This window comes from Corythoichthys intestinalis, chromosome 2 (genome assembly GCF_030265065.1).
Source record: "Corythoichthys intestinalis isolate RoL2023-P3 chromosome 2, ASM3026506v1, whole genome shotgun sequence".
Lineage (NCBI taxonomy): Eukaryota > Metazoa > Chordata > Actinopteri > Syngnathiformes > Syngnathidae > Corythoichthys > Corythoichthys intestinalis.
The window spans coordinates 31458721-31482023 of NC_080396.1; the positions used below are offsets into that span (position 1 = coordinate 31458721).

The window sequence follows — 23303 nt, forward strand, 5'->3', positions numbered from 1 at the left end:
GAGACTAAGGGACCATGGTCATGTGGGAACCCTGAAATTCTATGTCATCTGCATAGTTACGTATAATAGGACATATTGTAATGTTCCATAATCTATTTGAAGCATATAGATGTTAAATACTGTAAAAGCTGTTTGATAATGGACTCTTGAAAAACCCCACGTGATTTTTTTTGTTCGTTCAGACTCATGGTTTCTCAATGATGCAAAGAAATCCATCTTATACCAATTGCCATACATTTTTTCATACTAATGTAATTGCAAATGAGTATAATGTTTGGGAATCGTTAAAATTACAACAGTTAAAAAAGTATTACCAAAGTCTTCATAAGTTAGTGATTGCACATCGGCTGTACAAAACAGTGACTGCTGGTTGTGATGCAATCAGAGATGAACGAGCAAAGGAGCATTGCAGCTTTGACGTTAAGCATCAGTCCACGTGTGAAGCTCCTGGGTGAGAGTTTTCATCAGCAGCAGCTCTGGTCACGTTACAATACATAACTGTTCACATCCTGTATTTGAAACTCAGTAGGTAACAAAACATGCGTCAAATCGTTCTTTAAATTCTCTATCATTGAATCAAAATCCTCAAAACAAACTTCAGAGGTCATTCAAGGTTAATTAATTGTTGTGGGTGGAAGACCAAATTAGTAACAAATGTGTACACATTCATGTTAATAATGTAAAACAATAGAATTAAATTCAGATTGAGTATTCACATATTTTACTGTGCTCAAGATAGTGTAATCCAACTCCAGTTTATTCAGATATTAAAATAAACATAATTCTTTGCACTAATACATTACTTCTGTCATAGAAAGACAAAGAAAAATACCTAAAATATACACTCTTTGACAGTGGCACAATCATAACCAAATTATCAGAATTAACAAACAGCGATCCATTCTTCCATTTTCTGTAGTGCATATTAGATGATTTTCCTCTCTGAGTTGGCTTCATTATTTCATGCACAAGGCTGGCTAGGGCAGCAGTGGCCTGGGTTTTGGTGTAGAAGACTTAATTATTGTGATCTTTGCATATTGTGTAGTAATACAACATGTAGATGCTACTGTAAACACAAACAAGGAGAGGGTTTCAACTGGCTGTGTTATTTCTCATCTCCATAAAACAGTATTTGAGAGATGACTTGCTGGGTGCGACTTCTGACTGATATTCCATAGTTCACAGTAGTTCACTGCACAAGATTCACAAATGATTCACAGTAATATGAATATTTCAGAAAATATATTGGCATTAAAACGTAGATTTGTCAACATTTCAACCAAAATGCGAAACTGACCAATATTACCTAGTGCTAAAATTTGTACGACTAAGGGTATTGCTTACTCCTGCCTTGTTCCTACGATTTGGAGGAAAAAAGAGAAGATGTAAATGATGTCCAGGTAGATGCTGAGAATGGCAAAGATGTACTCTTCTGGGCTAATAGTGTACTGCCTGCTACCCATGACGAGCTGGGTGTTAAATGCCAAAAACTACAAAGGCAATACACATTAAATCGATGGCTCTTTTCACGTGCCCTACACACCACATGATCTCCACTTGGAACTTACCATGGTGAATAATATAGCTCCCAAAACAGCATAAATAGTGTCCAACCAGGGTACCTAAGTTCCATAAATTACAAGTACCCAATGTTGTGTTAGTGGAATAAGAATAAACATTTTAGCAAATTCAGTTTCAAACCATCATATCATAATATACTGTACATGTCATCCAAGGAAAGCTGTTCTGTTGGTTAAAATTAATTCTAACTCACTTTACAGACATTACAGTATAAGATATTACTACAAATTTCTATCAAAGGCAAAAGTTACAGTAATAGTTAGTCCTGCCACTATTCATTATAGGTTTGTGACTCTTCCGATACTTACATATTGAAAAGGAAGGACAACTGCAAGTACCAGTCCAGAGATGAACAAGACCATACAAAATAAAAGGAGCATTCCTCTGTATGCTGTCACATCAATCTGAATGGAGAGTTTGAGAAAATGTTTTTACTCAATACTAGTTTGTGTTTGTTGCATCAAACGCTAATTAAAAGGAACAAAAAGTAATACTGTGACCTTAGTTTGAAAACTGAGGATTGTGACAAGCAGACAGACTGCAGTAGTGATGCCCAGACACATGATTACCGACTTGGTGTTGTAGAAGCTTGATATTGATGATATTGGTCAGGTTGCATTGATGAAGATAGAACAGTCACTCTGTGAGCTATACCATTGTGCGTACAGTATGTATATGTATATTCATAAAGAAACAACTCTAGATTTCTTTTTTGTAAGCAGTTTAACAAACAGGTTTACAGAAAAATATAACTTAAAGACTACATTGTACCTCGACAACATCCCTGTCATATATGAGAGCGAGAGGGTCTGTAACAGAAAATAACCTATAATTATTATTGTGGTTGTTTTTTGTTCATTATTTTTTATTCATTTATATGCAGCTATTCAAACCAATGCGTCTAGATTAGAGATAGACCGATTATCGGCCGGGCCCATTATCGGCGCCAATATTTGGAAATTTGATGTAAATCAGCATCCCGTAATTTTCCGAATATAAGGCGCACCTGTGTATAATCCGCACCCCAAATTTACTTGTAAAATCTAGGGAAAAGTATTGTATAACGCGCACCCTAATTTTAGCACCAATAAATAGAAGAATACAAGAAAACAGAGCTCGTGTACAGATACAGAAATGTCATTTTACTGACTGGTGAAACTCAGCACATGCATAGCACATTGGTAGTTCAAAACATTACCATAAACTGACAATATTTACGGTAATGATATGATTTGACAACTTCTCCAACTTACCAGACTCTAGGAGAAAACAAAACAGATGTGACTTTTCTTTTAAAGGCTGGTGTATAACTTGCTCGTTTCATCATGATGAATAAATGTTTCTTCCATGGATTGATACGTTAAAATGAAAGTGAAAACGTAAGTCGGAAATCCGTGAGAGCTCATCGCTGTCAACACGACAGCAACAATAGGAACTATTGTTATTTGGGTTTGAGTTTCCCGAGGGACCGTTATAGTTGACGGACACAGGAAGTGTGTGTGCTTACGTTTGTTATGGTCCGAGTTGCGGAGCTGCAATAAACGTCGACTCAAATGAGTTCAAGAAACTAAATTCTGTGCTTTATGAAGAGTGAAAAAAAGCAGAATTTAACACAGATGAAATCATTCGGCTGTTTAGAGTGAAGTATTACCGAAACAAAATGGTGACGTAACGTACCGTAATGGTCGGCAACGGGTCGCCGCATAGGTTTCTTCAACACAACGTGGCCGTGTCAATTTTAAAAAATCGGTTTATATATATATATATGTAATATATATATATTTCTGTCTCCATCCATGTACCCGTTTATAATGCGCACCATGATTTTACAAGTTGATTTTGGCGAAAAAAAGTGTGCGTTGTATTCGGGAAATTACAGTAGGCCTTTTTTTAATCTGACCAACCGATATGAAAAAAATAATTTAAAATTGGGTTATTTCGGCTCAGATACAGCCGTGCCTCTCTCTCCTGCCTGTTGTTTCCTGCACTAGTATACACCCCGTCCTCTGATTGGTTAAATGGTAATGGTAAATGGAGTTACACCTGTAATGCGCCTTTTCGCCTTTTCAAGGCGTATATGGTTTAAATTCGATCTGGGTCACATTTTTCCAGAATGTCGCGGCGGTCTGAGCTGCAAGTCTCCCAAATCAGAATTCATGCAGCAATTACGTCATCAAAGAGCGAGATAGACAGGTACTACCGTAGCGGTGCAGCTGTGAATTATTAGCGTTAGCTCCTAGTTTAAACCTGGCTTTCGGGGAAGGAGCGGGCTTGATAACCGTCTTGAAAAAATAAAATGGGTTGAGGATAAGCCTGAGAATGTTCGGTTTTCTCTCTGCTCCATGTGAGCAATATTTCAAGATTGCTTACACGGCCGAGAGTCCGTACATGTGTGTGTCACGCACGGGCAGTGCGTGCATGCTATCGATCCATAGAAACTTTGAATATAAGATTAAACGGGAATTATTTATGTCTGTTATATGTGTCCTCTTTTTGGAAATCAAAATATGATCACCTTGGAATGACGTTGAGCCAGCATGTGTGGTCATTTGTTTTGATGCTCCTGCACATGCAGGTCATTTTCGTCACTGTATCTCGAACTGCGAATTAGTGCGCATGCGTGATACTTGAACGGGCTCAATGGACAAAGGCAGTCTGAACGGGCACACCAGAAAAACAGATATGACAAAAAATCGGATTTGTGCATTCAGACCTGCGGTATGAACCTAGCATTAGACAAGTTCTTCAGGGCTTTCTTTCTATGTAAAACTTTCAGAGAGCTATTTATTTAACATTTTATTCAACTATATAGGATATGTTTCTGAGTCTAGGAAATTTGGGTGCTTCTGGAGCTATTATTTTTTATTTGTGTGATTCAATAAACATGTTTTGCCATTTAAAAAAAAAAAAATTCAGTGTTTGCATTACGTATGAAAATTTTTTTATGCCAATTCTTTTACAAAAAATCGGTTATCGGCCTCTCTAACTACAAATAATTGGTATCGGTCCTGAAAAACCCATATCGGTCGATCTCCAGTCTAGACGGCATTTAATTCCTGCGATACACTGCAATCATAGCGACTGTATAAGTGACAAACAATTTGCTTCAAGAATAAAAGTTGAGAAAAAGTCATCCATACTGCATGAACACATTTTTAAAGGAAAGTTTGTTTAAAAACAAATCTTTAACTGTGTACTTACAAAGATGGCAAGCAGAATCAGATTCCATGGAAACTGTCTCCTATATGAGTAAGCAGATGGGAGTTATGACGATATGACAAATGTCTGCGAGGAGTTCTGAACTCGTTGATGTTGTGTGATTACCTCAGTGCGGTGCAGCAAGACAGAGTGAGATATGTAACGAAAAATACAGCGCTGCCACAGAAAAAGAACATTAGGGGAAAAGGCAGTGAGATAAAGATGAGATAATTGCTGACTAGGCCGTATGCTACTATATGATGTACTTACTAAGAGGCCCAATACCACCCTGGATTTGTTTGAATGTAGTACTTCATGGGATCACTAAAAATGCGTTTTATGTGTAAATTAATACTGCAAGTTTTATCAAGGATCTCGATGTTTGTTTTATTTGGAAATATAGTATTAGTATATAGTTTTCTATAGTAGTAGAAAACGGCTGTCTTACCAAAAAGTGAAGAGAGAAACGATTGAGAACGTTACCAAGAGCTGGATGAACAGGATGGTGTACACCTAGAATCACATGAACACAGATCGTTTTTTTTTGTTGTTGTTGGTTTTTTTTTTAAAAAGAGGCTTCATGTGTCACAGGCTTTGATAACCTCGAAAAGAAAGCTGGGGATACCTTACGAATGAAGACCCTTCGGATGTTTTGATCATCCCAAGTGAACTGTGTTACTATCTCACCATCATTGTTGCGAGACTCACTAGTGCCTATAATTGATTATATGAAACAAGAATGAATGTGCAATCACTAATTTTCTAGAGCAGCAGTGGCCAACTCAACCAGCATAGGGAGACAAAAATGCATCATCATCCACTATCATATCACAAAGCCACAACACAAATGAGCAACCACACTGCAGCAACAATAACTAAAAGTCACTATATTGTGATTTATAGTTTAGTAATATACAGATATTCTTTTTTTTTCTTTTCAATTTTTGACTGAGAGATGGTCCGCAAGCAAACTGCATGTATACTGTATGTTGGCCACCCGAGTTCTAATCTAGACCACTGTACTTCCACCCCCCTCCCTCCCAGAACACTCAAAATATAAAACAAAGATATTAGGTAAATGTACTCACCAGCCTCCATCTTTGGTGCACCTACACAATAAAAAAAAAAAAAAAACACACACAAATTATAATAATAATTTATAATAATAATTTTCAGTGTTAAAGGGATTCTAATTGTAAATACAGGCCGACCTGCAGTAGCTTCCTCATAGCTGGGAGGAACAGGTGACACTGAGGTCTGCCCAGTGGAAGAGTCACCAGGAGTCTTGTTAGTGGGTGAGGCCTGAAAGCAGAATTTGGAGTGTTGACAGACAGACTTGATAGGGATGTATTAAATCTAAACAGTTTAGTGCATTTATCAGACTCTAATACAAAATCTGTTTGAATAAGTCTCCCATCACAAAGATGTTACAATTTATTCAAAATGGGTGAGCAAAATATAAGAAACAGCTCTCAGTCTACTGGCATAAAAAGACTATATATCGTTGAAAGATTACCATAATAATCAGGTATCATAGTTGGGCCAGTGTACCAAATGTTTGGCCAGTGCATTTCCTCTATTGTTGCACAATAGGTCACAAACAGAATAGATTGAGATACAGAAGTAAACTGATATACACTGGCACAACATGTTAACTTGCCATGCCGTCTGTTTAGTAATGAACAACAGGACTTGTTCTGATACTTTCAACAAACATACATTTATACATATATGGAGAGAACTGCACATTATTTTGAGTTGACTATGAGTGATGAGGTTGGTTATTATGGAGATGTGACTGTTCAAAATATGTAATCTTACACCATTAAAACTAACGACGAAGCTATACCTTGCCCAGTGTCATGGTTCTGTCCAGTCTGCTACTGTCGTTCCACGCACGCCACTTGGACAGAAGTGACCGCTGAACGAGAGGGCAATGGTGCCTGTTTTGTGACGCAATCCGAAAGAACAGCGGCACCAGATTGTGCGCGCAGCTCTCCCTCCCTTACACAGGGATATTATAGTAACATCCAGAATAGAGAATTGTCTGCAGGGGACGTCGAAAATAACTATTTTGGACCCACTAAAAAACAAAAAACAAACAAACCAAAAAAAAACAACAACAACCCCTCGCTATTATATAATACGGAGCGCAAACATATTAACACACTCAATGGATGTAATCTAAATTTCAATTGAAATCCAAGTAGTTTTACTCACAAATTGCCTTTCCATCAGTGCTTTGTTTTTTTTTCCACTTAATGAATTTCAACTTTTTGACTAACGCGTTTTGCAAGAACAAAACAAAACAAAACAAAACAACAAAAATAACAACAACTACGCAATCACTTCAGGATGAGATCTACTCATCCTTGCGAGGGGCGCTGGATATGGGGCACCGTTTGACAATAACGGCAACATTCGTCACATTTAGCTATGACAGTTTTGCACATTTACAACAATATTTTGGAACTTAAATATTTGTTTCTAAATAATAAGGGAAACACTAATGTTTGATCCCGATCTAAAGATTAATTCTAATCTTAAAATATAATATTATATCTTAATATTTAATCTAAAATATTAAATATAGATTATATTAGAAATATTAAATCTAAATAATATTCACAATTTCTTGTCAATATAGAAAAACGTGACGTCAGAATCGAATCTGCATCTCAGAAAAACATTGCCCGAGCTGAAACAAAGTAAAAGAAATTACACTCAAAGTACTCCATTGGTGTTATCCTGTAAAGCCAACAAAGGCAAAATTTAAAATTGATATTGACACATTGTGTCCTTTTTGTGCAAATGTAGAGGAAACGGTTTCCCATTTGTTTTGGAAGTGTACCTACACTCACATCTTTTAGGTAGACCTGAATAATTTTATCAACTCCAAAGTTAAGCCATCATTAAAAATGATTTTTAGACATTTATTGTTTGGCCTGTGCAACCATAAAGAAATGAAAGATATGTCGTGAATCTCCTGTTAATTCTAGCAATAGTCAATATTCATAGTGTAAAATGCAAATCAAAGACCAAATTTTTATGTCTCTGGAAAAATATTTTCTTTGTACCTGGACGATTTAAGTTTCTCTTTGAATCCCAAGGATATAAGGACCAAAAGACTGCAAACAATACAGACTGTGTTAAAGACAACAACCCTGATCTATTTCCCGTATTTTGTCTTTTGTGTGTGCTGTACTAGTATGTATGTGAACCATTCACCCTATGTTAGTATTTGCTGTGAATAGTTAAAAACATTGCCCCAAGCTGTGTCTACGAGACTTAACAATTCCAAATCACACGTCTCCAAAGTTGTTACCATTTCTACTTTCTATGAACGCCCCCCCCCCCCCCCCCCCCCCACACACACACACACACAAACCAATTGATTGTGCATATGTTTTACTCACCTAATATTTGGCATTTATGTGCTCACCCAGGTAAATGTTACATAGTCAAAAATGAATTTGCTGATTGGTAAAGATAATATCTTTATCACATCCAACCAATTACTTGAAAAATGTTAATTGAATTTGTATTTTTCAAACTGAATTTGTATCACGAGAAAGGTGAAAAATTAGTCCAAAATTCAGATTGTTTCTGATGGGAACAATTTCAACCCATCCATTTCTGTGTAGGCGTACAGTGCATAAACACTTCACGTATTGTGAAAATCAAAGTCTGCATTCCAAGTTCCTAAAATTATTTGTTAAATCTACCCCATATGAAGAGTGGCCCCAGATAATTTGTTCAGATTTACATCAATATCGTAGGATTACATGAGTCGTAGAAGCAATACATTCATATTATCTCTAACAACATGACACCTCCACTCATTCACTACCAGAAATCATTTCACAAGGCAATACCGTTCTTTCAAGTGCCACAGAATATTGTTATATGACCACAGAATTTACAAAAAGATTAGATTCCCATCTTTCATCAGAAAAAGTTTTCGTTCTTTAGTTATGAGCAGTTTAACCTCATTGACAACATTGTTCATTCGTATTTGGTAGTAACCAAGTTAAATGCATTTCATTGTTTTAATACCAACCGGTAGCAAAATAGCAGCTACCCTGCCAGCAAATCAACTAATTTCACACCACTCTCATTCAGCAGATTTATTGGCAAACTTCATTATTCAACTTTCCCAGATATCTTCATAAAACAAGGAGTGGTCAAGTAAGTTGACCCACTGAATGAATGAGTATAACTGTATTTGGGAATGCTTCAAAGAGGCAACAATCGGGAAAATAATTCGATGTCCACATGAAACCCTTTGTTAAGTCTCAATGTCAATGGACTGTAACAAGTAAAGAAATTTAAATATAATTATTTGGAACCTTAATTAGCGAACAGAAATGGCCATTTTGCATTTGTACATTGGCAGCAGGTAAAAAACAACAACACAGAAGTACTTGATAACATTTTTCATATCACAATTGATTTTCTGACCTTTTGCATCATTTATAAGTAAAAAAAAAAAAATCATGAGTCATGAAATGAAACACGTGAGTAAATACAGACTTATGTCCTTCAGTACATTTCACTGTCTGCTCTTGTTCCCTCCAGTTTAAGGTCCGAGTCATTTCTGCCAAGCGTGAACAGACTGACGACAGCCATCAAGGCGGCCAGCATCATGAGCGCACAGCCTCCAAACATGTTTCTAGTACCGTTGCCCCCTTCCCCTCCACCTGTCCCTGACACCTCACCGTGGAGCGCCAATAGCCCAATACAGGCCAGTAGATTTAGAGGGAGGCGGAACCAGGCCAGCACTCCAGCCCGCTTCTCCTCTGGGATTACCCTGCCCTGCAGAAAGCTGACAGCCGGGAAGTAGAGGCCACAAGCGAGCTCCAGCAGCAAGAAGGCAAAGAAGGATTCGTGAGGTCTCGGCTGGCCAGGCGTGGTGGAAAAAGTCAACATGAAGAAAGAGAAGAACGCCATTAAAACAGCCAAGCAGAGAACGTGCCCGGGTTGCAGATGATAGTGTGTGGAGGTGGCAAGGCGGTACATTAAGGAGCCAACCATTGAGGCGGCCATTAGACAAGAAAAAACGATCCCTAACGGAGGTCCATGGGGGTCGAGTACTGGGGTCCAAAGAAAAACAAAGATGTAGAGGACACTTTCAAATAGAGCTTGCACCCCACCGAGAAGCATGACCCTCTTGTCTGACAGCAGGCACCGGAGCCCATCATGACAGCTGCGGGAGAAACGGGCCTTTGCAGAAATACGAGTCAAACCTCCTAAGGACGGTGTCTGTTTATCCCCTTCAGGTATGCCTTCTGCTTCTTCCTTGCCCCAGTCCGTCAACACAACCCAGCCGCAGCACGCCAAACAGGGGATGGCCAGGAGAAAAGGAGCTACCGGGCCCAAGTGGAGCCACTCGGCAAGCAAGTTAGCAACCAGGCCAGCTCCCACGGCGAGCCCGTGATTCCATGTGGCAGCTTTGTTAAAGGTGCTGGGGATCCACTCCTTGGGAAAATCGTGAATGTTGACATGCTGGTGCACATACCAAGCCTCAAATGTGGTAGAGAGCAAGGATGTAGACAGACCACCCAGGATGCGACCGATGATCAACACAAAATAGTCTGTGGATAACTTAGTGAGGCAGCAAGCAGAGTAGGACAGGCAGAACAGGAGACAAGTATGTCTGCGGCCCAGGGCTTGGGGAAGCCAGCTGGAAAAAGGGGCAAACAGCACACAAGAGCCTAAGCCGCAGACATAGATGATAGCTATTTGGGACTCCAGGAAGCTGTAGTGGCGGTAGAGTTTATATAGGTAGGGACCCTGCAGCCAGTCTGCCCAGAGGGCCAGGAGGTAGGCCCGGAGGAAGATGCTCTGGAAGCGACGGAAGGCTGGGTTGGCTGCAGCAGTCTGTGTCTGAGCAGGTGGGCTGAGACGACGTGCCGTGAGCTCGAGACCAACACACAAGGCGAGCAGGACAATTATGGCAAGGTACGCCGTCACCATCATGGTGTGACACACTGCTGCGACCACTTCACCTCAAACCTGCTTTTTTGGGATGGTTATCACTCCATTCCTTTTCACTCCCAGCATCTGTTGTGGATAAACGACAATGTTAGATATTTACATTTACAAAATAGTTCACATTTAAAAGTAGTACCTGTGCACGTGAGTCAGTCAATAACGAATAACTTGTTTGTGTTGTTAGCCGAAGCTAGCGTCCATGCTAACTGGCTAGTAGGGTCAGCGACTCAATTCCTCATTTGCGGTCTTAATATTTCTTACCGAGCTGTGAGTCGGATCCACCATTGTAATACGAAAGAGCAGCTCATGTCGTTCGGCATGTAAATTGTCAGTGGAATTGTTGTAGGAAGAAAAAGAGTGCGCTTGCCTATATGGACGGGTAGCGTTCGCTTCCGGGTATCGTACTTAGCCACTAGGAGGCAGTCACACATTGTTTTCTAGATGTGAATGGTGAGGAAGCTGTTACTCGAAACTTGATTCAATTTTTGATACATTCTAAGAAAACATCTTGAGCGATAAACTCTCACGTGAACATTTATCTTCAAGTCATATATTCATATAGCTTTTCACCAAAACAGAAACTGAAAGGCATGTTATTTCAATATAGGGTTTAAAGAACTTTCATTTTGAGGATTTGTTTCAAAATAAGCTAAATATGTAAGGAGATATGTGCCAAAAACGTGCACAGCATGATAGAATTTATGTATTAATTGCAGAATTATAGAAAGAATTTATTTTTCACCTCATCAGAGAGTAGGATATTTTTTTGAGTGGGTCTTAACAGGGTTGCAGGTGTCACCAGGAATGAGTTAAAAGGGTTGCTGGTGTCACCAGGATACCTGCTTTCCGGTCCACCTCCTTACTATATAGTGCTAAGCGTCGTCAGTGGCAATTAGACACAGCTGCAATTTCCTCATTTGTTCGCCACCAAAATATACCGACCACATCCCCCCCAAACATAATCTCTTGTTTGTTTACTTATTTTATGTTATTTGGGCTTTGTCTTGTAACGCTGCCATGAGCAACGACTCTGCGTTGCTGGCAGGCCCTGCAGCAGGGGTGTCCAAACTTTTTGCAAAGGGGGCCAGATTTGGTGTGGTAAAAATGTGGGGGGCTGACCTTGGCTGACGTCCTTTACGTAGAACAATATATTTAAGCAAATTTTAGCAAGCCATTCTGTGTGTCAAATTTGCTTTATTATTTTTTTAAATTAATAATTTCAACAATCTCGCAACTATCCTTTGTGGCGCTCTCTTTTGACTCTCGGGCTCTTGTGAAATACTGCTGCTGTGAAATTAAACTAGCTTCAAGTTGCTTCAATTTCTCGCTGCGTATCTTCCCTATAATCTTGTACATGTCAGCGTGTCTTGTTTGGTATTATCGCCTCACATTGAACTTTTTAAAAACAGCTACCGTCTCTTTGCAAATGAGGCAGACCGAGTTGTTGCGTATTTTAGTGAAGAAATAGTCCAATTTCCACCTATCCTTGAAGCGTCGGCCGTCGCAGTCAACTTTCTATTTTTTGTTGATTGTCGCCATTTTAGAAAATTGGAAGTGTCACACGGGGTAATGTTGCTTAGACTGCTGCTGCCTTTTAGTGGGTAAATGAGGAGCAGCATTTAGTGTGTAAGCTACTTCATATGCTGGTAGCAACACTGCTGACCAAGTTATTAAGTCTGTGTGCGGGCCAGACGTAATTGATTTTATGACAGAGGCTGGGGGCCAGATGAAATTTGACCGCGGGCCGCATTTGGCCCCCGGGCCGGACTTTGGACATGTCTGCCCTGCAGTCAACGGTTCCTCGTACTTTTGAGGCTGACATTGAATGCATCCTGTTTGGCAGTGGTTCTGTCAAGGGTCTGCTGAATTTCTAGCATTATACATGACAACCCCAGTCACCAAAATATAAAGTGGGACAAATAAGTATTTAGTCAACCACTGATTGTGCCAGTTCTCCCGCTTGAAAATATTAGAGAGGCCTGTAATTGTCAACATGGGTAAACCTCAACCATGAGAGACATAATGTGGGGGAAAAAAAAGAAAATCCCATTGTTTTTGTTTTTTTAAAGAATTTATTTGCAAATCATGGTGGAAAATAAGTTTTTGGTCAATACCAAAAGTTCATCTCAATATTTTGTTATGTACCCTTTGTTGGCAATAACGGAGGCCAAACGTTTTCTGTAACTCTTCACAAGCTTTTCACACAATGTTACTGTTATTTTGGCCCATTCCTCCAGCAGATCCCCTCTAGAGCAGTGATGTTTTGGGGCTGTCGTTGGGCAACACGGACTTTCAACTCCCTCCGCAGATTTTCTATGGGGTTGAGATCTGGAGACTGGCTAGGCCACTCAAGGACCTTGAAATACGTCTTACGAAGCCACTCCTTGGTTGCCCTGGCTGTGTGTTTGTTTGAAAGACCCAGCCACGTCTCATCTTCAATACCCTTGCTGATGGAAGGAGATTTTCACTCAAAATCTCTCGATACATGGCCCCATTCATTCTTTCCTTTACACAGATCAGTCGTCCTGGTCCCTTTGCAGAAAAACATCCCCAAAGCATGATGCCCCCCCCCCCCCCCATGCTTCACAGTGGGTATGATGTTCTTTGGATGCAATTCATTATTCTTTCTCCTCCAAACACGAGAACCTGTGTTTCTACCAAAAAGTTCTATTTTGGTTTCATCTGACCATAACACATTCACCCAGTCCTCCTCTGGATCATCCAAATGCTCTCGAGAGAACTGCAGACGGGCCTGGATGTGTACTTTATTCAGCAGGGGGACACGTCTGGCAGTGCAGAATTTGAGTCCCTGGCGGCGCATTGTGTTACTGATAGTAGCCTTTGTTACTGTGGTCCCAGCTCTCTGTAGGTCATTCACTAAGTCCCCTCGTGAGGTTCTGGGATATTTGCTCACCATTCTTGTTATTATTTTGACGCCACGGGGTGAGATCTTGCATGGAGCCCCAGATCGAGGGAGATTATCAGTGGTCTTGTAGGTCTTCCATTTTCTAATAATTGCTCCCACAGTTGATTTCTTTACACCAAACGTTTTACCTATTGATGATTCAGTCTTCCAAGCCTGGTGCAGGTCTACAATTTTGTCTCTGGTGTCCTTTGACAGCTCTTTGGTGTTGGCCATAGTGGAGTTTGGAGTGTGACTGACTGAGATTATGGACAGGTGTCTTTTATACCAATAATGAGTTAAAATAGGTGCCATTAATACAGGTAACGAGTGGAGCCTCGTTAGACCTCGTTAGAAGAAGTTAGACCTCTTTGACAGCCAGAAATGTTGCTTGTTTGTAGGTGACCAAATACTTATTTTCCACTCTAATTTGATAATAGATTGTTTAAAAATCAAACAATATTATTTTATTTATGTTTTTTTTTTTTTCCACATTCTGTCCCTAATTGTTGAGGTTTACCCATGTTGACAACTACAGGCCTCTTTAATCTTTTCAAGTAGGAGAACTTGCACAATTGGTGGTTAACTAAATACTTATTTGCTCCACTGTATTTGATGTCGGGTTAAAATGTGCGTTATGTAATATGGATTTTGGGTAATAATGCACAGCAGAAGGCTGGCTGCGATTAGCACCGCAGGGTCCCTGCAGTTGGGGGGTCCTTGCTTTCACGACAGCAGGCAATGGATGCGTACAGTCGGCTGCAACAATACCAAGGGCTCACTGAATTTCAAGTGAATTGTATGCAGTTACTAACAACTGCTGCGCAAGCCACCGCTTTCCTGCGGCTTCCCAGGGTTGCTACTTGCTGACGGAAAACTGTTTCACTCTTGCAAAGCCTGGCTGTCGAGAGAGATGCTTCTCCTCGTGGTGAAAAAGCTTCACTGGCATGGTATATAAGCTCTGGAGACATAGGAAACATCTAGACAAAGTATCATCCACGTTATAACAAGCTATGGTCGAAAGTAAAAAACTGGCACTTGTGCGTGGCCTGGTTTGAGCACAGTCAGCGGAGATGCCTACAACATCTAAGACCAGATGGCCTGGCCTAATTTTTTCCCATTTTGAATCTTTATTAAAAATAATTACAATTTTTTATATTAATTCAAATTTGGTGGGCTTGTTAACAACACTCCGTTCTTTGGCCCAATTAAATAAGAACATTGACTTCTCTCGACTGTCCCTGTAAACAATGATATCCATATCACAACTCTATGTCTTAATAATGAATTCAGGCAACATTTCAAAAGCATGTGTCGGTTCTAGTTTAATCAAAGACTGACTGAGAGTGTGTTATATTTAATATTTCGTAGATGGTGACTATAAATGAAAAAAAAAATAGATGGATTTTTAAACAAAAGACACTCAAGCAGAGTAATTAATACACAATCTGAAGTTTATATCATTTCTATTAAAGAATAAAGATTTACAAAATGTACAACAAGTGCTCAATCAGCCATAATCACTCGAGCAATCAGTGAGATGACCGATTAAATAAGATCTCCCACGCTAAAATATCACTTTAGTTTGTATGACAAACATTGGGGGCAGGTGCAGGATGCATGTGGAGTGACTGCTGGTGATTCTTGGGATTTTGCTGGTTGGTTACATCATCTTAATGCAGGCAGTGGTTTAAATGTCCATTTTGAATCCCTACCACTGTTCTCCTGTGCAAAGCCCCCTACACCCAACCCCCACCTCATACTGGAAGGTCAGCAGAACATTCTTATTTTCACCAAACTATTATATCTGTTCAGTCACATTTGCATAAACATAATACAGTATTTACAGGGGCGGATAACAACTACAAAACATGCAAAAAGACTTTTCATCACACCAGGTATTTTGAATACTGAGGTCAATGTTTTAGTTGAATAATTTGAAGTCTATTTATAGCTTGTATACTTAGTCCAAAAACAATGTTGTGTGCAGGGGACACAACAGATGAATGGTATTCCAGTATTATCGTGGATGGTGAAACAGTGAAAGACAAAATTTCAGATGTTATACACACATTCCCTTTAACTCACAACATGCCATCACAAATGGTCCCTAACATCATGGATCTATGATATTTGTCTGGCCTGTGTTACTCTGAAGTTCACTGCTAATAAAGATTGAGTCACAAAATGATTTGTGAAAAATGGTAACATCGACTATGCACAATGAACGTGGTTACTGGATTTTTTTCCCTCTCATATACCAGAGGTGTTGCAGTGGCGGAGCAAATGTGAACACGGCCCGGGTGCGATGAGCATAAACCGAAGCCCCCGAGTGGATCGTCTGACAGGAGGTGGGGTAGTGCTAGTGGACAATTATTCGTGGGCTCCTCATGACAGTCGTGTGTGGGGTGCAAGTGGAATTTTTTTGCAGACCTTCCAGACAACTGGCCAAGCCGGGGGGACTGGCAGAGATATTTTAAACTTAAACAGTATATTACAGCTCTGCATATCATCTTACCTTTCTGTTTGACCATCCCCTCACCCAACCACTTTACACCCGCAAACCGGGCCTCTAGCCTGGTTGCACCCGCCTAAATCCCGCCCTTGAGGTGTTGCAATGTTGTGTGCGCACCTGACATTGTGTAGATTTAAACCTATCCCAACTGAGAAAAGGACCAAAATTATTTTTGCTACATTTTTACGTAAAAAACATTAAATTGCACTCTTGTTCCTCTCTTATAAAACAAAAGTTCCATCCTTGGAAGGTAAAATGTTTTTGAATGTGTGTGTTGTTTTTCTGCTATTCTCGTTGTATAAATGGCTTGCTCAAGGGTCAATGCGGAAGGCCAAAAGTTTGTCAGAGTGCAGGTTGTTGAGGGTGCGAAGGTCTGGCAGTCGCAGGAGCAGTTTGGAGAAGAGCGAGGTGTCATCTGGGCGCCGCCGAGTAATCAGTGACCTCAAAGCACAGATGAGACCCTCTTGGAGCTGTTCAACAGCAAGTGTGTCTGAGATGCCAGAACGATCTGGGGAGAGCAGAGCATGCTTATGTTATGATGTGGCCTGTTAAATGCGGTCAGCGTGCGGTCTTGTGATACAAATTGAATTTGTTACGTGACTACATTTGTTACTAAAACTTGTCATTCGCTTAATTTGTCTCAAGACGCTTGTCATTAACTTTGCTTGTATCTCAAGGTACTACCGTAGGTTAGGGTCATTCATTCATGTCATTCATTTATCATCAATATGCCCCTCGGTGAACATTTCTCACCTGCTGATACCAACACCACAGCCATAAAGAGGGCCATTTCATCAGGCTCTAGCCCCATGGAAGCCAACTTTTCACTGAAGTCGAACATCGCATCCAGTAGAGAGCCCATGCCCAAAGCACGCAGAGTAGACAAGGAGTACGTTTGGCCATTCAAGAATGTCACCGTATGCTCTGCAGCATTGAACAAGGTGCAGAACCTCACCATCAGAACCTAAGGGCCCAGGGGGAAAAAAACATGTTTATTTCAGCAACTTCTGCCTTTTGAAATCAGGGCAAAGCATGTCTCAAGAGTAGTTATGATTAATGCGCTACCTGGAAGGTGCCCGATTTAAGCAGCATGACTTGGTCCTGCTGGCTAAGCTCTTGAAATCCTGGAATGCCCTTGGCGAATTCTACTACCTCCTTGACAGCAGGAGTGAAGCACTGAGAAAAGGATTCCCAAATCTCCTGACTGGTGCGCTCTGCCCCAGATACAGGGCATGCATTAAGTGGACAGGCCTTAAAAGAGGGAAAACAAACAAATGTTCTGAGTCAACTGAGACAAAGATAAGAAATGTTTTGTTTGTTCTGCACTTACCAACACTTTGTCTCCTGGAGCCAACTTCCATGGGCAGGAAGGCTGATTTATGACATTCTCTGTTTTGCATGAATAATTGGCAGAGGCTCTTTGAGGAGTGTTGTCACTTGGCTGATTATTTTGATTTGTTGATACTGTATATGTATAATGATTGTTGTCCATGTTGTGGAATGTATGTTGGTTGCTGTCATGGAAAACTGGGCAAGACTGGTAACTCTGTGCAGTGTTGGTCTGTCCTGAAATCAGCTGGAGACTACAATCTTTGGAAACATTGTTAGTTGTGATTCTAGCCCTCTTGACTGTCCTCTCCTGGTCACTACCATTGAAGATGTCTTGGTAAGCTCTGGAGATGGCCCCAATGGCCTCCTTTGAGTTGCAGTCTTCTTCACTGGGGGGGAGATCTTTCACGGAGGATGAGTCCATTTCTAAAGCAGCCGACTCATTTAGGCTGTTCATATAACTCTGCATCTCATCCAGAAGTCGCTGCTTCTCTCGTTTGGGGATGCGGCCAAAACGAACAGCTGTAGAAAACACAGGCAGTCAAAGGGGTCAGAATCTGTATTAGATGCTTGGTTCCATTGCTTTTTTTTAAGGCAACAGTTTCTCAAAATACATGACCGAGCTTCCAAAACATTAAAGTAACTGACAGAACGTTTGAGGACTTTCAAGGAGTGTCATGTATATTGTAAGACGCAAAGTTTGCTCTCCAATCTTCTCCTCTTCCCTCTTCCCACGGTAACTATCAGCTGGAGAGGCTATTTATAGACTCCCTGCTACCATCTGCCTCATCCTCTTCTTCATCCACCACTGTCTCCCTCCTCTCCCTCTCTTGCAAGTAGGGCAGTGGGGCAACGTGAGCGTGATGTCACTGGTACTGAGCTTTTGAGCAGGAAAAAGGATGAGAAGAGGTGGGCTCGGAGGGACAAACAACATGAAGTTTGACGATTTGGGAGGGGGGCATGCATGGAAGTGAAAAGTGTGAGTGCCTGAGTGGTAGGGTTATATGAGGTGACGACAAAGTTTTACAATGTCAAAACTTGACAAAGTACAGTGTATGCTCTACATTCCCTAGTGTACACAAAAAAATATCATGAATGTGAGATGATTTACTGGACTTTTGCTGTTTGCCAAATACACATTTTCTCTGTCTCTGCAATACAGAACCCGCATTATTATTATGATGTGCTGTGTTTTAGTGAGAGGTGTGTGCCAACTGACTTCTTTTTCCATTTTTGTAGGGCTTGGTGCCTGCGGCACTAATCTATAGAATGGGGGCTCTAGACCGTTGCATGTGGTTTTCCTGTTTTTGTAATGGTTGAAACAGAGTAAAAGTGGGTTTTTAGGTTGCGGTCTAGGACTCTTAAAAGAAATGCCACAATAAAAGGGGTGAGTTAACTACTTTTACCGTCACCATGTTGCGTTTTGCCACTCATCTCTACCTGAAGTGTCAGGATCAAGCAGAAATAACGGCCTAACCTTAATACAAGATCGAGTTGAGGGTGCATATAAACAAACTTGAGCGAGAAAAAGAAAAGTTTGCAAACTACACCAACTAGGTCACTGTGTATGAGAACATTATGAGCCCAATTATGTATGTTTGTAGGTCAGCCTAGTTAGTTTTTTAAGATTTTGAGGGGATAAGTGATCAATCATTGCGATCAAAGAGATGTTAGCTTCAAACAGATTTCAAAACAAAACAAAAAGTCACGCATATGTCACCTTTCTGCATCACTGGCTTAATTATTTTCTTATTCCCAATGATGTTCTACAGGCATACACAAGATAATCAAGTCAACCCTGTTCCACTTTCTTAAAATAATTCCTGTGTTTGCAGCACTTTCCCTGATGATAGATAGCTTCAGGGACCATAAGGCTCCTGGACTCGTAAATCATTCTCTGACTGGGAGATGAAGGAGGGCTAAGGGAAAATGGTAGCGTGGACCAAGGGGGAGAATGTGTGCAAAACAAAAGTATTCATCCAAAGTATTGTTCGAGGACACTGCTAAGGGTAATAGAAAAACATTTCAGAATTTTTACTCAGTCAATGCCATGTACTGTATTCATCAACTGGAATCCAAAAGGAAGATGGTTTCGTAAAAAACATTAGTATGTTCTGAGTGATACGTTTCTTTTATCAAAATATTGTTTTATTTTTAATTTTAGGTCAGAAAATGCTGTCAGTGGTGAAACCAACCTATTGTATGTGTTCTACTCCTGATAACTAAAGAATGGAAGAATAAGAATAAGAGGTAAGAATTGGTATTTTTATGGGATAAGAACATGGTCTATTCTCTGTGAATTTGGTGTTCATATTGTAACAGAACATATTATTGTTTGGGTCTTGAAAGACAATTGAAAGTACTACAGTAGCAGTATATGGATTTTTGAAAAGGGCTGTCAATTAATGAACATAAATATGTTTCTCATTAGCGGGGCTTAGCAAAAGCAAAACAGCCGGCCTGCGGCGACCAACGACTACAAGAAGCACGCAAGCACACGGTCACGGTGCATCGTGTGGCAGTTGCTGTCAGTAACAGTACGGTCGGCCACAATTCGCTTGAACTTTAATGGGGCCTGGGCAGTATGGTAGCCGACTATATGCATCCACTGCTGGAAGGATGTACCTACTGGCCGCAAGGACACCACAGTGCTGCTCGTGGCCGGCCGTCTCCTATGCTGTGCATTCATTCATTCACTTATCCTTGAGAGGGTCACAGGAGCTACGTCATGCATATTACACAAAGCCCACATTGCATAAAAAAATATATGAACAGGAGGGAATAAGCATTTTAGGGATGGGTTTTCATTTATTTGCTGGAACCCCCTGAAGCACATTAAAAATTATGTACAGTATTTGGGTAAAACTAATTGTGCTGGGCAGTAAGCTTATATAGTGGTAGGAGCAGGTCAGAAAGCAAGAGTTCCAGGTGATGTCACCTGACTCCAATTTTAGCCCAACTCAAAAAAATCCTGGCAGCTGGGAAAATCAAAAATACTTTTGTTATAACTCAGAGATTCTGCAATCAATCGTCTACACTTTTTCAGCACTTATCACTAAATATATTTAATGTATCACTCGTCATAATAAATGGAGTGTTCCATGAAGAGTGATATAAAGCCCTAATGGCCAAATCACCCTATTAAAAAAAAGGCTTTGTCAGTGTTTTAATTGAGTCATTGGCAGTTAAATTGCAGGATAAGGCAGGTGCAATAGAGCATTGGGACTGAACTAGTGGCACGATAACCTCAAAGAACTTTGCTTGGTACATTTTTCTGTCAGACCTACATTTCTACTGTCCATTTCCCAACTGAGTTGGCTAATGAGAGCACAGTAACAGAACTTCACAGAGCCCCTGTGCTTTAAAGTGTGTCAATGTTTCTCACCGTCACGTGACATGCCAACAGACAGGCACTTCTTGAAGCGACAGTGCTGGCACCGATTGCGGTTCATACGCATGATCAAACAGTTCTCGTTCTTTACGCACATCTTGTAGTTTATATTCTGCTGGATGCTGCGACGGAAAAAACCCTAAAATGATAATATATGTTGAGTGAAACATCGTCAAAACAATGTGGGAAATTTTGGTGGCTTCTTGGTTTGAAGGGGCTGACCTTGCATCCTTCACATGCATGGACTCCGTAGTGGAAACCAGATGCAATGTCCCCACAGACCTTACAGAGTAGAACCATTCCACCATTCTCTGTGGAGAAGTAAAAACAGTATTGGGTAAAGTTCTCTCCATATTTCCATGTAACACGAAACAGTTGACAGGGACAGTGAGGAAATACATACTAGTAAAAGTGCCGTGGAAGCCACATGGCCTTTTTCCTGCAATCGGATGTGCATAGGTATTCTGCTGAGTGGCTGCTTGAGAGCCTCGATAGACCTCAGGGAACTGGAACACCAGTTTGGAGGTGGGAGTGGTGGATCCAGGTGCCCTCTCTTTCAGTGCCCCGATTTCTGTGAAGGTGACTTCCTCCGGTGATGATGGCTGTGAATGTGAGGAAGGTGACTGTGTCTGGTACCCGCTGGAGGGGCTGCCCGGGCTAGGGCTTGAACTTCCGGAGGAGCCTGCGTACAGGATGACTCCTCCACCTCCTGTAAAAAAGGCAAAGGGCAGACTGGTTAGATCGTTCACTTCTAGTTAACTTGCCAAGCATGATATAAAATTTTATATACAGCTCTTGGAAGACACAACCGCACAATAAATTGATGAGTTGAACCGCAAATGTGGACAAGTGTAAGTTAGACATAAATAGAGCCCCTGCTCACACTGCTAGGTTTGGTTTACCTAACAATGCAAAATTGAACAACTCCTATTTAAACCTATTTAAAAATAAGGCGTAACAGTTAATTATTCTCAATATGCAATACTGTAAATTAATAGTGAATATGAACATTTTATACTTGTTCTTCGATTGAATAAACTTTATATTATCAATTCTTAAACAAAATATGATCAACCGTATATCTTATGAATCTGACCAGAAAAAAACTACTAATAATACTTAGTTGTAACGAGAGATGATTCTTTTTGTCATTGAACTGTTTATGGCAGTTGCTGGATGAAATCTGATTTTTAAAAAACCTGTTCCTTTAAATACTTTTATGGCTTAGAATCATGTCACCGATACCTACCCTCTAAATATAATAGTTTATACTTCTTTTGCAAGTATTTCTTGTCAGACATGACAATTGTTACCAAAATAACTGTCATGTACCCATTTTTGGCAAACACCTACTACAATAGATCGACAGTGGTGGCACGTTATGAAAAAAACGTGAAGATGCCTGGACATATTGCAGCATGGTATTTGATAGAGAATTATCACTTCCAAGTGAAGACAACAGAAATGGACATTTTTCCCACTTATGACTCAAAGTTTCAAAAAATTAAAAAAAAAAAAATGTTTGGATTGTGGTCAATTTAACCACCCTCTTTTCTAGCAGCCAATTTTGTTTGGTGCTGTGCACTGATCATCATCCTCAGTACGCTTATCCCAATGAGGGTCGCCAACGAATTATGGGCAGTAGGCGGGCCGCGGGGATGTCAAATATATTGCTTCATGTAAAAAAATGTACCCTAATTTCAGAGACAAAAAAACTTCAAACTAATCTGCAATATGCGATGTCATGTATTCTTGCATATGCCCGGCGGATAGCAGAGAAAATCTCCGTGAGAAGCCGAGGCGTATTACCTCATCATGAGTGTAAAAGGCGTAATGGGGAGCTCAACCTGACAAAACGTGCCCGCTAAAAATACAGCTGGTGGCACGGCAACCGAGAACTCACATTCGCTGGAGACACCAGACGCGTGTTTTTTTTAAAAAGAGTAATAAGAATAAGAATATTCTGGTGCGCACACAATGGGGATGTTTTGCCCGTTCAGCTACTCGCATCCGAGCTTTGTCTTTCCTGCGCGCGCCCCCGCCCCTCCACTGCTAGTCATGCGTTGTGGATGAGCTGAGACACGGCCTCACGTGTCTGCCGGCTCGGCTGCCTCCTCCGCTCCAATAATAGCCGCGCTCGCTCTCCCCTGGCACCGTGCCCAGCGCCAGAGAGCTGCATGACACCTGACTGCCGCCTCACATGCATGCACTCCTGACACGGTTTCTGCCTGAAACAAATCCGCAGTCCCGTGTTGAGATGAGCAACAAAACCCGAGTCTGGGCTTTCAAACATCCAATCCACTGCTTGAGCACGCCACCAACAGTTCTTTGTGCGCGTCACGGGTTTTTTTTTTTTTCCATCGGAGAAGCCATGTGTGCAGGAATACTGCAAC

The 23303-nt window shown here is 40.7% G+C and overlaps 3 protein-coding genes and 1 long non-coding RNA gene across 10 annotated transcripts in view; 1 reads left to right on the forward strand and 3 right to left on the reverse strand.

The window, feature by feature from the left end:
* Positions 1 to 438: 438 nt before the first annotated feature.
* On the reverse strand, positions 439 to 6763 carry LOC130910356 (protein lifeguard 2-like). The gene is made up of 14 exons (XM_057827575.1): positions 6629 to 6763; positions 5991 to 6081; positions 5868 to 5888; positions 5405 to 5493; positions 5228 to 5292; positions 5050 to 5103; positions 4906 to 4956; positions 4783 to 4822; positions 2353 to 2390; positions 2082 to 2169; positions 1890 to 1985; positions 1569 to 1622; positions 1345 to 1490; positions 439 to 1192 (listed from the first exon to the last, which is right to left on the reverse strand). The coding sequence occupies exons 1-14, from the start codon at positions 6641 to 6643 to the stop codon at positions 1180 to 1182; spliced, it is 861 nt and encodes a 286-aa protein (XP_057683558.1). The 5' UTR covers positions 6644 to 6763; the 3' UTR covers positions 439 to 1179.
* Positions 6764 to 8891: 2128 nt separating this feature from the next.
* mfsd5 (major facilitator superfamily domain containing 5) lies at positions 8892 to 11626 on the reverse strand. 4 transcript variants are annotated; one of them, XM_057829593.1, is made up of 2 exons: positions 11516 to 11626; positions 8892 to 10842 (listed from the first exon to the last, which is right to left on the reverse strand). In XM_057829593.1, the coding sequence occupies exon 2, from the start codon at positions 10756 to 10758 to the stop codon at positions 9322 to 9324; it is 1437 nt and encodes a 478-aa protein (XP_057685576.1). In that variant the 5' UTR covers positions 10759 to 10842; positions 11516 to 11626; the 3' UTR covers positions 8892 to 9321. The 4 variants fall into 4 exon arrangements, with proteins under 4 accessions (XP_057685576.1, XP_057685577.1, XP_057685575.1 ...); XM_057829594.1 differs by lacking the exon at positions 11516 to 11626 and adding an exon at positions 11141 to 11212; XM_057829592.1 differs by lacking the exon at positions 11516 to 11626 and adding an exon at positions 11035 to 11190.
* LOC130911918 (uncharacterized) lies at positions 10599 to 20938 on the forward strand. The gene is made up of 3 exons (XR_009062500.1): positions 10599 to 10740; positions 19684 to 19769; positions 19951 to 20938. It is a non-coding gene; the product is annotated as an uncharacterized LOC130911918 (long non-coding RNA).
* nr1d4a (nuclear receptor subfamily 1, group D, member 4a) overlaps positions 15121 to 23303 on the reverse strand; it is a 153006-nt gene continuing 144823 nt past the window's right edge. For 3 of the 4 annotated variants that reach the window (XM_057829584.1, XM_057829586.1, XM_057829587.1), the window contains 7 exons: positions 21314 to 21619; positions 21133 to 21221; positions 20905 to 21049; positions 17521 to 18041; positions 17256 to 17441; positions 16944 to 17154; positions 15121 to 16698 (listed from right to left, as the gene is read on the reverse strand). In XM_057829584.1, the coding sequence (XP_057685567.1) occupies positions 16502 to 16698; positions 16944 to 17154; positions 17256 to 17441; positions 17521 to 18041; positions 20905 to 21049; positions 21133 to 21221; positions 21314 to 21619 (1655 nt within the window). In that variant the 3' untranslated portion in view covers positions 15121 to 16501. The remainder of the gene's footprint in view (positions 16699 to 16943; positions 17155 to 17255; positions 17442 to 17520; positions 18042 to 20904; positions 21050 to 21132; positions 21222 to 21313; positions 21620 to 23303) is intronic. The other variant, XM_057829585.1, reaches the window with a different exon arrangement.

Excerpts from the sequence above, each read along its gene's own strand:
- LOC130910356 (XM_057827575.1), bottom strand. Across the intron at positions 5,494-5,867 it reads TGCACCAAAGATGGAGGCTG|GCACTAGTGAGTCTCGCAAC; the intron begins GTGAGTACATTT and ends AATCAATTATAG. Across the intron at positions 2,170-2,352 it reads ATGACAGGGATGTTGTCGAG|CTTCTACAACACCAAGTCGG; the intron begins GTACAATGTAGT and ends ATCAATATCAAG.
- mfsd5 (XM_057829593.1), bottom strand. The coding sequence starts at position 10,758 with ATGATGGTGACGGCGTACCTTGCCATAATTGTCCTGCTCGCCTTGTGT.